General features: G+C 45.5%; 1 protein-coding gene across 1 annotated transcript in view; it reads right to left on the bottom strand.

Annotated features, from left to right (window-relative positions):
- adgrv1 (adhesion G protein-coupled receptor V1) overlaps positions 1–15,109 on the bottom strand; it is a 507,287-nt gene that overhangs the window by 20,015 nt on the left and 472,163 nt on the right. The window contains exons 86-87 of the mRNA XM_067982173.1: positions 7,335–7,456; positions 4,229–4,420 (exon numbers count right to left, since the gene is read on the bottom strand). Coding sequence (XP_067838274.1) covers positions 4,229–4,420; positions 7,335–7,456 — 314 coding nt within the window. The remainder of the gene's footprint in view (positions 1–4,228; positions 4,421–7,334; positions 7,457–15,109) is intronic.

The following is a 15,109-nucleotide window of genomic DNA, read 5'->3' as shown; positions in this document are numbered from 1 at the left end:
CAATATGAAGGTTTCTGTAACTAATTAACTACATCAATTAGCCACTGTTTATTTTATGGGTGGCAGTGAAATTTTCTCTAGCCAAACACATGATAACCACCTGCAGCAAAAGTTGAAATAATAATCCAGCTATGGTTAGTTATTGATTAACAATCTAAATTGGTTGACGTATTCAGCACATACTTAAACTGCACCTGTACAACAAACAAAATACTGCTACCATAGCAGTACATTGGCTGAAAGATAGCTAATCATTTAGGATTTGTGAAAGTCCTAAATGTCCAGTTGTAATGCAGTTAGCAGCACTGTATCAGGGAGTAATGTGAGTGGGTAACTGTGGTTGTACTACTTGGTTGTATTTATACGAGAGTATGAGAAGTCAGAGTTTCGTGTATATGCATTGAAACAAGCATGGGGTGCTAATTACTGGCTTCCAACAATGGTAACATTCTTCATGACAGAAAAGGTCTAACGTGCTAGTCAACACTTCTTTCATTATTGCAACAATTTACATTTCTAAACATTTCTCATTTAAGGAAGACATACTAAATGTTCCTCCACATTTTCAGTCAGTAGTGGGGAGAGCTGAAAGGGAAGTTGGTCGGGAGCCATTCTGCAGCTTCTTACTGTTTGCCGCCATATTGAGGATTTTCCTCCAAAAGTGACGGCATAACAACACCTGCCCACAATGGTTCAAACAGAGTTTTCTCAGCCAGCTAGCTCCCCAGTCAAACTTTCATGAGAAAACCGTATATTTAAAGCAAACATTTTCTTAATGTGTGATAATAGTGTTTCGGAGCTTACAAATTGCATGTTAATGAGGAAAATATGTCATCCAATGTATTTTCCTTCATTAATGCTGTAGCAACGCTGGGCATTAGGGATGGCATTGTGTTCTGGTCTCCAGTATTGTTAAGGGAGTGGAGGGAGGTTTTAGATTTTAAATAGCCCAAAAGATGGGTGTAAGCATGGATTTACAAAGGGAAGGTTGTGTCTGACTAACTTGATTGAATTTTTTGAGGAGGTAACAAGGAGGGTCGATGAGGGTAGCGCAATTGATGTAGTCTACATGGATTTTAGCAAGGCTTCTGACAAGGTCCCACATGGCAGACTGGTCAAAAAGGTACAAGCCCATGGGATCCAAGGGAAAGTTGCAAGTTGGATCCAAAATTGGCTCAGTGGCAGGAAGCAAAGGGTAATGGTCGACGGGTGTTTTTGTGACTGGAAGGCTGTTTCCAGTGGGGTTCCGCAAGGCTCTGTCCTAGGTCCCTTGCTTTTTGTGATATATATTAATGATTTGGACAAAATTATGAGGGGCCTAGATAGAGTGGATAGGAAGGACCTATTTCCCTTAGCAGAGAAGTCAATAACCAGGGGGCATAGATTTAAAGTGATTGGTAGAAGGATTAGAGGGGAGCTGAGGAAAAATATTTTCACCCAGAGGGTGGAAGGAGTCTGGAACTCACTGCCTGAAAGGGTGGTAGAGGCAGAAACCCTCAATTCATTTAAAAAGTACCTGGATGTGAACCTGAAGTATTGTGACCTACAAGGCTACGGACCAAGTGCTGGAAAGTGTGATTAGGCTGGGTGGCTCATTTTTGGTCGGCATGGACACGAAATTTTACGACATGTAAAATTTTCACACTACTTCAGTTGACCTGGAGGTGACTGGCCATGTTCTGCTGGTACAGCCATGACAGTACAACCTTCTCTCCAAGGTGGGCTCCCTGGCACTGCTGGAAATCCTGCTGTGACCTCGCCCAACAATACTTAAATTAGAAAACCTACTGGGCATAGCTTCGGAAGCTACTGGTGGAATTCCTGCTGCAGAAGAAAATCTAGGCAGGCCTCTCAAAGTGCTTTATAGGGTGGAGGATAAAATGGATACAGAGCAGAAGGTAGAGGGGTAACAGAAATGTTGGTTGGGAGGCAGCACAGTCTAAGAGAAGAGTTATGAGGAGGTTTTTGAAAGGAAGGAGGGAGGGAGGTGGCAAGGCAAGGTGTGTTAGAGCGTGAGTTCCAAAGAGCAGTGGCGTAATGGTGGGCTGAAGAGCATATGGAGGTGGGAGTAAGCCGATGTCAGTGGAAGAGAAGGTAATTGTGAGGCACAGGGATGGATTGTTTCACTAAGGTTGAGTGGAATGAGGGCTTGAAGGGATTTGGAGATGATATTGATGATTTTGAAATCAATTTATTTGTGTACAGGGAGCTTGACAAAGATGGGAATGATTGGAGGGCTGGACTTTGTGTGGATGGGGATGCTAGCCATGGCATTCTGAATGAGTTGTCCTTTGCGAGGGTAGAGATGGGGAGGTAGACAAGGAGCACATTGGAGAAGGAAAGCCTTGAGGTGATAAAGGTGTGAATTAGGGTCTTGGTAGTAGTGGAGCACAGATAGTCAATATTTCAGAGGGGATAAAAACTCTAGAAATTAGAGCTATATTAGTATACGAATTCTTAAATGACTTGTATGACGTTCTTTTGTTTGCTTTTCCACAAATGATAACCCATTTATCTTAATGAAACAGTAAGTAATGCAAATGAAGATACTGATGAAATTTGTTGTTACATGCAGACGCCCAAACAAAAGACGTGTATTGTCGTGACTAACGAATGGCACCATTTAAACTTTAACATTTTTAGGCCCTTTGCCTATGCCAATGAGGAGCCGAAAGCCTGTTTTAGGACCCCCTCGGTGAAATTTGGCTGCTCTGAGCAGAGCCAGTGCTGGGCCTGCTGCACTCAGGTTTCGCTGGTGTGGATGCAGTCTAGCAAGCGGCTGCCACCATGATGGTAAGTGAAATTTTTTTTGTTGTCATGCAGGAGTGCTTCTCTTGCCTCCTCAGCACTCCTGACAGCCACTGCCAGCCACAATCGGCCTCACCTCTTACTGTCCTCTCCCACCCACCTCCCAGGTCTAACTTGAGGCCGCTGCCAGTGATGCAAGCAGCTTAAAATTCAAACCTCTTGAAGGGTGAGCTGCCTTCAGTGACATGACATGCGATGGCAGCTCTCCCAGAATATTTCGATGCAGTTCGAGGCTCAATTTTGAGCTAGCATCGGGCCTCTCGGTTTGGGCCTATTCAGGCCTAGACTAATTTCTACCCTTATTGGGTGAATTTTCCTTTGCCCTGCTCCCAAAAAGCACCTTGGGTGTTGGGATGACAGTAGCGCAATATATGCAATGCCGGGGAAAAATTGGCACTAGTCCTTTTCCACATTCAGCATCTGAATAGCACTGCTCCCGAACTTCCTTTATAGCTTTTCTGGTGTCTGCAACTGACTGTACCTGAAGAAGGTGTAGCAACGTACATTACAAATTGGTGTTAGATGGCTTTGTACACAGATTTCCTTTAATAGCCCTGGTTGTTGAGTAGGGACAGAATGTCCATATAAAAACCTACTGCTACTGTTTCATCAGCTACCATTTAGGGGCTGTCCATCTTAAAAGGGAAAACCTGGGATTGTCAACAAAAGGCTTTATTTTTGGCTATGGGCATTGATAATGGTGTTGCACTTCAGAACGTGTTGCTCAATAATGTTAGTCTTTTAACGCTTAGTGATGGAGGCCATGCTCAGTACTCTGTCATCCCACTCCCCTAACCTTTCTGGATATTCTTATTTGGCGACAGACAAGGGGAAATGACCACAAGCCCCGTTGACAGCTTCTGAAGAGACTCGTCAGACCGCTCCTGAACCACAAACACCTATTTTACTACCGTAGAGGAAGAATCCCCATCCCCTGACCATACCACTGTTCCATTCCACCTTGAATAAAAAGAGAAGCCTCACAATCAAACCAGTACTGGCCTCCTATTCCCCCACTATCATTTTCATACCTATACTTGTTTACCTTGTTCCTCCGCCTACTGCTTGGCACTATGGTGCTGTCCTCTTACCAGCTCCCTCCATGGCAGACTGCAGGGAGATTGTTGTCCTGGAGCACCCAAGTTGCTCCAGGGCGGCACCGGCAGCGGAATATTGACCCACTAAAATGTTAAAAATATATTTGTCCTATAGGAGAATGTTTTAACATCACATGAGGAAAATAAATTGTTTCTGCTCAAGTCTTTTTTCTCTTATTTTAGTGGGATTTCATTACCAACATTTTGATTCCTGATAAGAATACCCACATATACATTCAAGATAAATATGTGCGGTCAGAAAAATCTAGATTATCAACCTTGTGATCGGGCTTAAATGAAAATACAGTTTGGGTAAACGTTACCTCCTCCATTGCAGCAATTAGGTTTTGAGTAGACTTGCTGATCTCTCCTCCCACTGACGGTGCACTGCTGCCTTGTGTGAGATAAGTTGACCCTGGACTTGCATGACCATTGATTTCCATACTGTAGCTGGCTTTCACTGGCCAGCAGAGTTGGTTGTGCAAGATAAAGTACACCACAAAAACATACAGGCCCTGAAAAACACAACCAAAAAAACATCAGAAACATTGTATTAAAGAGGATGGTGGCAGAACAAATGTTTTTGAGTAAAAATCGATTTGGGAAAAGCTTAAAAAATTAATTTCATATTAAACAAAATGGATTTGTTGCTGGCATGTGCTAGGATTGATGGTTGCGGATTTTTGGTCCTGTCATTTTTACCAACTTGTTTCCTACTTTTTTATGATTTTTGGTGAGCGTCACCATCTAGGTTTCAATCTTATGTTACGGATATTAGTTTTGGCATCTGGGTTCCATTTTCTGCTATCACTGGTAATGTTTTCCCTATGGTGTTAACAATATGTATTAGCAAGAGGGGTAGCAGTGGGTTGCTAAGCACCCAGTAACTTTAACCCTCGCCCCAGTAACTTTAACCCTCTCCCTGCTGGATAAAGAATAATTTTATGTGTTTTAAAAAATCAGTAGTTTGAGGGTTAATGTGTTATGCATCTGGTTTGGGCAAGTGCACTCCCATTTCCACTTGAAGTTTGTTTGGCTGTGCGTTGAGATACTGCTGTAGGAAAAAAAAAGCTGTTCTTTTTCCGTGCATTGTAAAGGTTAACAATTTGTCGACGAGAGGAAACCAGTTCATATTCAGTAAACAGCGTTTAAGGCTTTTTTCAGTTACCGATAGTTGTTTAAAAGGGTTATACAACAGTTTTACAGAAATAATTGCTCTTCTGTAGTTGTTTATGTCCAACATCTTAAATTCCCACAAGGCCTTCAACCATATAAGGAAGCTTGTAGTCAAAACAAAATACCATAGTGCCAAGATCATCTTTTCTCACCAACATACATCATTGCAGCCTAAACAGGTCTTGATGGCATCGTTCATTTTACATGTTTATCATACAGGATGGCATTCAGGATCATCACTGTAAATGTCTGAAGAACTGCATTTGCTTTCATTAAAAATAATAAGTTAGGATTTCAAAAAATGTATTCACATTAATCATTACAGATAATCATTACTTTTTTTGAAGTTAGAATTTGTGCTTTGAATTTAGTCATATGAGTTCCTTACAAAATCTGCCTCAGGAGGTGGCATATGCTGGCTGCATTTACCAATTCCTGTCCTTGATCCTGGTTAGTCTCACTTATTCCTGGATCTCAAGTTATGCCAAACCTTTATAAAACATTGGTTAGGCCTCAGCTGGAGTATTGTGTTCAATTCTGTGCCCCGCACTTCAGGAAGGATGTCAAGGCCATAGAGAGGGAGCAGAAGAGATTTACTACAATGGTACCAGGGAAGAGGGACTTCGGTTATGTGGAGAGACTGGAGAAGCTGGAGTTGTTCTCCTTAGAGCAGAGCAGGGAAGGTTAAGTCAAGATTTGGTAGAGGTATTCAAAATCATGAACGGTTTTGACAGAGTAAATAAGGAGAAAATGTTTCCAGTGGCAGAAGGGTCAGTAACCAGAGGACTCAGATTTAAGGTGATTGATAAAAGAGGGGATATAAGGAAAAAATGTTTAAGCAGTGAGATGTTGTGATCTGAATTCACTGCCTGAAAGGGTGGTGGAAGCAGATTCAATAGCAACTTTCAAAAGGGAATTGGATAAATACTTGAAGTGGAAATTTTGCAGGGCCATGGGGAAAGAGCAGGGGAGTGGGACTAATTGGATAATTCTTTCAAAGAGTCGGCACAGGCACGATGGGCTGAATGACCTCCGTCTGTGCTGTATCATTCTATGATTCTACGGAGCATCGTGATATTTGGCAGATTGATGTAAATCAGGATGATGATACCCCTCATTTTGTAGAGCTTCTGTGTGGCCTCACATATCTAGTTGCAATCAGTGCAGTCCACAACTCCAATCACAGTAATCACAGGGGATTGGAAAGTTACTAGTAGAATTTTGAAAACAGAATTAATGTAAACAGGGTGTTTTTTTTGTCCAAATTTATTCAATTAGATTATAAATCTTAGAAAATCTAACTTATACAAGACAAAAATGAAATGAAGTGAATTCAGATTTAAAATGAGTTAATCCAGACTTCTATATCATAATGTCAGACTCAATTCAGCTGGAAAATTGTAGAAGACAAATTGTAATCTTTTTGTTTGCATAATTAATTTTGCAAGTTTGCTTTGTTTAAAAATAAAGCTGGGACAGTGTTAATGGGATTTGATTGAAGGATATTAGGAACTCCTGGTGAATCTGAGGTGGCACAGACTCTCATGTTAGTTCAGTTCTGTTTTGCACGAAAAAGATTTACTAGAATGATTCCAAGGATGAGGGACTTCAGTTACGTGGATAGACTGGAGAAGCTGGGGTTGTTCTCCTTAGAGCAGAGAATGTTGAGGGGAGATTTGATCAAAGTGTTCAAAATCATGGAGGGTCTAGACAGAGCAGATAGAGACAAACTATTGCCATTGGAAGAAGGATTGAGAACCAGAGGACATAGATTTAAGGTGATTGGCAAAAGAACCAAAGGCGACGTGAGAAAAAACTTTTTTTACACAGCGAGTGGTTGTGATCTAGAATGCACTACCTGAGGGGATGGTGGAGGCAGATTTAATTGTGGCTTTCAAAAGGGAATTGGGTTAAGTACTTGAAGGGAAAAAATTTGCAGGGCTACAGGGAAAGGGCGGGGGAGTGGGACCAGTTGGATTGCTCTTGCAGAGAGCCGGCACGGACTCGACAGGCTGAATGGCCTCCTTCCGTGCTATAACCATTCAGATTCAGATTCTACGAGATGTGGAGAAGCTGCTACTAGGCCTTTAGAGTCATAGTAGGTGGCTGATGCAGTTTAGAAATAGATAAATAAAAAGATGTTTCATTCCTATGACAATGGAATATATTAAGAATCACATCATTTTGATGATTTTTCATACTTATCCTTCTATATGATGGTAATGATGTTCTAAATGTGTGTACCACTCTTACCTGCAGGATATTAAAGATAACAAATAGGATTAACATCCAGAAGTGTCTGTAGGCCATGTGCAGGCCTCCCCATAGCCATGTCAGTGATATCAAAGCGAAAAGGTACAGCACAAGGGGAATCTCTGTGAGTAAAGGAGAAAAAACAGTGAAAGAACATATTAGAAAGTTCCAGTACATATTTTAATGGATGGAAAATCTTGCAGGACCCCTTGACCTCCATGCTGGAATTACCAATATGTATTCCTGTTGGACAAAGTTCTGCACCAGGAGCACAAATTCATAAAACTTACTTTATTTGCTTTGCTAATCATTCTCATCATTTTTGATCTGATCTCACAATCTTTTTATTTTATTTTTAGTTGTGTACAGCTTTGACCGGTCATAAACTGTCATCACTGACTTTTTAATATATTTCATTAAGTGGAAAGGTGGAGGGATTTTGAGGGGGAATTTGAGAGAGCAGGGCCTAGGCAGATGAAGGTATGAGCACCAATGGTGGGGCAAAAGGAAGGGGTACATAGGAACATAGGTGATGCATAAGGGGCTGGAGTCAGAGCAATGGAAAGTTTGCAGGGTTGTAGGGCCGATGAAGTTACAATGATAGGGAAGAATAAGGCCATGGGAATATTTAAAGACAAGAATTTGAAAGACTGGGGGGTAAATTTCAACCTCGAAGAACGGGTGGGTTGGGGGCGGGTGGGCAGTGAAATTGTCGGTTTTGGGAGCGGGACCGCATCCCGGCTCCAACCCGCTGACTTCGGGGTTTGACCCAGACGCACCTGGGTGCGTGCGCGCTTTTGAAACCCGGAAATCCTGCCGGCTTACGATAGTTAATGGGCCAATTGAGTTATATAAACTACTTAAGGATGTTAAATTTTTGTGTATTGAGTTACACTAGCTATTTTAACTGTTTCTGAATGTGTCTCCCGTGGCCTTTGAAAAACACCGTGGAAATGGAGGCGAGTTGCAGCTGGCACCCATTTGGACCTTTAAACTAGTGATTAACACGTGAAGAAAAGGTGAGTTTTTGCAGCAGGGCAGTCAGTTCTCTCAGACAAAACTTTGGCTGGGAATTCTTTGTGTTTAGACTGAGATTTCGTTGTTCAAGCTCAGAATTCTTGTGTTCACAAATATTTACCTATTTTTTGGATCCCCTCAAACTGACACCATCGGGATGGGTGGGGGCGCAATGGATTTATTCAGCAGTACATCTTAGGAGGAGGCACATCACCATTCGCGGCAGGTACGGCGTGCAGTTCTGGGAGCAGCAGCTCCACAAGACAAAGGTGCGCCATAAGGACCTGCAATAGAGCAGAGAGGGGACCAACGGAGGGGCCAAGGTCGGAGGAGGCAGTGCCCACTTGAGAGGGTCTACAGACAGAGGCAGAACTTCCAGGACCTTTCTGAGGAGCAGTGCCTACAAAGGCTCAGATTGAGTCGCCAGATGGTCGCAGACTTCTGCACGCTCCTTCATGCAGAGCTGCTCCCAGCTGGGCCTGGTGGGCACACATTGCCTTTCGCAGTTAAAGTAACCACTGCCCTCAATTTCTTCGCCTTCGGATCCTTCCAGGGTGCCACTGGTGACATCACCAGGATCTCTCAGTTGTCTGCGCATAAGTGTATACGGCAGGTCACAGATGGTTTGTTTGCCATGGCATCCGACGACATCCACTTCCCCAACAACGACATCAGCCAGACTGAGAGGTCAGTGGGTTCCACTCTCTGGCTGGCTTCCCATAGGTAGGTACAGGACGCAATTGATTGCACACACGTAGCAATGCAAGAACCTGCATGAGCCAGGAGTGATCATCAACCGAAAGGGATATCACTCCATCAATGCGCAGCTGGTTTGTGACCACCGGAAGAGGTTTCTGCAGGTGTGTGCCAAATTCCCTGACAGCCATGATTCCTTCATTTTGCGTAGCCATGATTCCTTCATTTTGCGTGAGTCCAACATCACGGTCCTCTTCCACGCACAAAACAGACGTAAGGGATGACTCCTTGGAGACTAGGGATACCCCCTGCAGACATGGCTCAGGACACCTCTGAGAAACCCCACCAGCGAGGCACAGCAGCGGAACGATGACAGTCACATCACCACCAGGTCTGTCATTGAACAAGCCATAGGAATGCTCAAGTTGCGCTTCAGGTGCCTGGATCGAGCTGGGGTGTCACCTCAGTACTCACTGGCGAGGGTGTGTAGAATAATAGTCGTGTATTGCGTTCTGCACAACATCACTCAACAGAAGGTTACCAGTAGATGAGGTCCCATGCACTCATGAAGCATCTGCACCTGCCATCAACATTGAAGAAGACAAGGAGGACGACGATGGGCAACCTAACGCCAGAGCAGCGGCACACCTGGTTGCTCATGATGCCAGGGAGTGACTCATATTAATAGATTCTCATAAGGAGATCTGCAAAGTGAAGTTAATCAAGTACTCAGACCACCTGGAACGACCACCACCAACCACCACCCCCCCCCACCCCCCAGGTTGCACAAAACTGTCCTATAACCACAAATACACCCATTGTAAACGCGCCCAATGGGTGGCATCAAGTCTCGCCATTCATGATGAGGGACATGCAAGGGCGCTTTCATGAAAGAGATTCAAAAATGGGCAAGACGCAGCAGTGGTGGTGACAAGTATGACATTTACTGTGAATATAAAAAAAAGAGAAATGAAAAACATGACATTTAGTCAGACACCCTTGTGCATACTCTTGGTAATCACCAAACCTTTGCCTCCCTCTTCCTACTACTTCTAGTGCATCCCTTGTGGCCTCAGCAGAGATAGTGGCAGGTTGCTCAGGTCCTTGAACTGACTGCTGAGATGCTCTCGGCTTAAGCCCTCTAGATTCTGGAGCCCCTGAGGGCCCCGCCAAAGACTGCTCCACCTGAACCTGTGCAGGGGCAGACTTGGCCATCTGGAGAGGAGGCAGCATTGCGTGTACCGGTTTGGGGGTGGGGGAGGGGGCAACAGGTGAGACGTGGGAGCACATTGAGTGGAGTCCCCACTTCCATGTCCCCTTTCACTATCATCTCTCTTCTGGGCCAGGGCCACATCACTCCTACCACTCTGCTGGACAACAGCTTGGAGCAGATCTGTGACGCGTTCTAAGGCCATGGCTAAAATATCTGTCTGCCTGTTTAAGGCGGCAGACTTGTTGGCATCTAGAGTCCGCACAGCCGTTGTCAGGCCCTGAATGGACTCATTTGTGAGTGTGCTTGAAGTGCAATGGAGCCTGCCATTCTCTCCATCGCAGACATTCCCATACTTACCTGTGCCACCAGTCCACTAACGCTGGAAGTGGACTCTCCCATCCTCTCTGCTATTGTGGAGAGTGAGCATGGCATGTTTTCCAGTAGGTTGCAAAGGTGCATCTGTACCTTGATCATTCTCCTTTTCAAGGATGGCCCCCAGGATTCAGCATCTGTGCCCAGCTGAGCAGAGCCTGGAGAGGAGTGCGCCTCCCGACACCGAGCCTCCACAGCTGTCACTGCCACCAATGTCTGCTCGTGCTCACTTGTGTGTGGTGACTCACCAGGTGACAACCCAACTAACTCTCTAATAGGACCCACCGAGGTGTGAGTATCTGCGCTGGTGCATGGCTCACCAGAATGTGACAATGCGCCCTCAGAGGCACTGAACTCCTCTGAGGAATCGCCCTCGTCTACGTTGTGTGCCTCTTTAGGATTCCTTAAAGGCCCTGGAAGAGAGCTTACAACAATATTAAGAATCATCGCAGATCAGCATCTTGACGTGTGCAACAGGTCACTCATTGATAACATTAATTCATGATGTGTGTGAAGGATGTTAAAGTTCTGACACCACACCAGCCGTTTGTGGGTTGCCAGTCTCAACATCTCCGACGGCTAGGCATTCAACTGTGCAGCTCAGATCTAACGCCTTCTCCTCCACCTCTGTCAGGACCTTTTTTAAAATTTGTTCATGGGATGTGGGCGTCGCTGGTGAGGCCGGCATTTATTGCCCATCCCTAATTGCCCTTGAGAAGGTGGTGGTGAGCCGCCTTCTTGAACTGCTGCAGTCCGTGTGGTGAAGGTTCTCCCACAGTGCTGTTAGGAAGGGAGTTCCAGGATTTTGACCCAGCGACGATGAAGGAACGGCGATATATTTCCAAGTTGGGATGGTGTGTAACTTGGAGGGGAACGTGCAGGTGGTGTTGTTCCCATGTACCTGCTGCTCTTGTCCTTCTAGGTGGTAGAGGTCGCGGGTTTGGGAGGTGCTGTCGAAGAAGCTTTGGCGAGTTGCTGCAGTGCATCCTGTGGATGGTACACACTGCTGCAGCCACGGTGTGCCGGTAGTGAAGGGAGTGAATGTTTAGGGTGGTGGATGGGGTGCCAATCAAGTGGGCTGCTTTGTCCTGGATGGTGTCGAGCTTCTTGAGTGTTGTTGGAGCTGCACTCATCCAGGCAAGTGGAGAGTATTCCATCACACTCCTGACTTGTGCCTTGTAGATGGTGGAAAGGCTTTGGGGAGTCAGGAGGTGGGTCACTCGCTGCAGAATACCCAGCCTCTGGCCTGCTCGTGTGGCCACAGTATTTATATGGCTGGTCCAATTAAGTTTCTGGTCAATGGTGACCTCCAGGATGATGATGGTGGGGGATTCGGCGATGGTAATGCCGTTGAATGTCAAGGGGAGGTTGTTAGACTCTCTCTTGTTGGAGATGGTCATTGCCTGGCACTTTTCTGGCGCAAATGTTACTTGCCACTTATGAGCCCAAGCCTGGATGTTGTCCAGGTCTTGCTGCATGCGGGCTCGGACTGCTTCATTATCTGAGGGGTTGCGAATGCAACTGAACACTGTGCAATCATCAGCGAACATCCCCATTTCTGACCTTATGATGGAGGGAAGGTCATTGATGAAGCAGCTGAAGATGGTTGGGCCTAGGACACTGCCCTGAGGAACTCCTGCAGCAATAACCTGGGGCTGAGATGATTGGCCTCCAACAACCACTCCCATCTTGCTTTGTGCTAGGTATGACTCCAGCCACTGGAGAGTTTTCCCCGATTCCCATTGACTTCAATTTTACTAGGGCTCCTTGGTGCCACACTCGGTCAAATGCTGCCTTGATGTCAAGGGCAGTCACTCTCACCTCACCTCTGGAATTCAGCTCTTTTGTTCATGTTTGGACTAAGGCTGTAATGTAATTACAGCGACCTCTACCACCTAGAAGGAGCAGAGAGGTCCTGGCGGAACCCAAACTGAGCATCAGTGAGCAGGTTATTGGTGAGTAAGTGCCGCTTGATAACACTGTCGACGACACCTTCCATCACTTTGCTGATGATCGAGAGTAGACTGATATGTGGTGGGTCCCCTCCTACTCCTCTCTCGTGCATTTTGCGCTCTCTTCTCCTACCAGGGGAGAAAGAACAAATGTGAGTGAGTGAAGGTGATGTCGTCACCCGATGGATATGTGGCTTTGGGTGAGGCCGGCAATGAAGCAGATGCATCAGAGAGTGACTATCAGACAGATTGATCACATTGCATGAGGATTGGAGTGAGTGAGAGTGGTGGGTGCACAAATAGAGAGGTAAGGAAGTGCATAGAAAATGAAGGCAAGTTGATGATGAAACTTAAGTGGGTGTGAGGAGCGATGTGATGGAATAGCCTTGCCAACACAGAGTGAGCGAGACGGGGTGGGGGGGAGATGGGGGAGTTCTTTTCACAGGATGTGGGTAAATCACCAAATGTACTCACTTTTCCTGACCTGGTTAGGTCATTAAACCGCTTCCTGCATTGAACCCAGGACCTGGACACCAAGCTCCAGCTGCTGAGCTCCTCTGCCACCTCCAGCCATGACTTCTTAGTGGCAGAATCGGGTTGCTTCCGCCTGTCAGCCAGGTAGAGGACTTCCCTCCTGCTTCTCACACAAGCTAGTAGAATCTCTAGGGAAGCGTGGCTGGACCGGGGTGCTGCCTTGGCTCTGTGCCGCTCCATTTTCATTGCTCCTCCTTTCTCCTTCAAAATCCATTTTTGCACTGGCCCTTTAAATACTCCAGTTCACAGCACATCATGCGGGTGAGCAGTACGCTGGCTGCGCAGCTTGGAGATGTGAAACCCGTAAGTAAAATTAAGAACCTTCAATTCAGTTGCAATATCTCAAACTGACATGCTAAAATTTTTTATGGGTTTCCCATGCGACCAATTACCCACTCGTTGAGTTCCTGCAGCCATGCTAAAATCATGGTCCGGGAGTCAATGTAGGTCAACAAGCATGGGTTGATGGAGGAGTAGCACTAGATATGGGCAGCAGAGTTTTGGATGAGCTGAAGTTTATGGAGGGTGGAGGATAGAAAGCTGGCCAAGAGAGCACTGGATTGATTGTGGGTTATTTTGACTTTAGATGATATTGTGCATTTTACACTATCAGCTCGACTACCCTTTAAACACCTCTTCCGATTTTCATTTCCATTGACTTCAATGGAGGAGCGGCATCGGAGGATGTTGTTGTTGGAGGCTGCAGAGTGGAAGGATAATGCACCATGGTCACAGTCACAGAGAATGTCCTTCATGACTTTGGTTAGAGCTGTTTTGGAGCTGTGGGAGGGGCAAAAGGTTGACTGGAGAAATTCAAACAGAGGGTTGCAGAAGTCATAGGCACAGATCTGGGTGGCTTCAACACATTCAAGGACCTTGAGGAGAACAGGGAGGTTGGAGATGGGATGGTAGTTAGCGACGACAGAGGAGTTGTGAGTGGATTTTTTGGGGAGGGGTTGATGATGGTGGCTTTGAAAGGGAGGGGAACAGTGCTTGTAAAGAAGGATCCGTTTACAGTTGGCATGGGGACCAGGAATGGATGTTGTCCATGGTCAGGAGTTTAACGTTATGGGGTCAAGGGAGCAGGTCTCATGGATGAAATGAGCTTAGGGAGGGCAGGGGAATGGGGGAAAACTGGAGGGACAGGGGTTTAGGGTAGGGCAAGAGGAACAGGAGGTGGGTGGGGGATTTGCTTAGTGGGCAAAAGGAAGGGGAGAAGCAGCAGAAGCAGCTGAATGATGGTCTCTATCTTGCTGATGAAAAAATTGATGAGTTTCTAGCATTTGGTGTTAGAAGTCAGCAGAAAGGGCTTTTAAAAAAGGAGCCTGGAGTTAGCTTTGCTTTCCAGGATAATCCTAGAGTAGTGGGCAGTTTTCGCAGAGAAGAATGAGGCCTGGTACAGCTCGATGTGGTCAAGCTGGATCTCGCGATGGACGGCTAAGCCAATTGCATGCCAGGCATGCTCAAGCTGTTCGCCCTGCTAAGAAGCAAAGTAACAGGGTTCATGCCATTGACATTTTAGCTCTTTTACTGACGAGAGAATGGAGTTTCTGTGAGGATCAAGTGTTACAATTTGAGTTCCATCCCAATGTCCTTCATTTGTGCTTTCCACAAAAGTTACTTTCATTGGCGAGTCTATGCTTCCTATGAACTGAAACTTGACCTTGTACACTAAATATCCAAGATGTATTTCCAAAAGGTTAACAATGAATCCTTCTACCTTTAGCATTTGCACCAGAAATAATGGCTCTGAAATTCCACGGGGTTCTCCTGATTTCCCACTTCGACAGGAGATCATTGGAATCTCTGAGAAACAATATAAATGTTTAAAAAAACAGCTATTTACAGCATTTCTCTGGAGGTTCCATCGGTCTCTCGCTGAGTTATAGCAGGAGATTGGAATAACGTGCCTACATGGCACATGGTCTAGATCTCTCCAAACAGCACACTTGCAGGCTATATAGCTCAGGTATAATTAATAATTTACATTC

Source organism: Heptranchias perlo, chromosome 4 (genome assembly GCF_035084215.1).
Source record: "Heptranchias perlo isolate sHepPer1 chromosome 4, sHepPer1.hap1, whole genome shotgun sequence".
Lineage (NCBI taxonomy): Eukaryota > Metazoa > Chordata > Chondrichthyes > Hexanchiformes > Hexanchidae > Heptranchias > Heptranchias perlo.
This window is presented reverse-complemented; position numbering and strand designations above follow the sequence as displayed.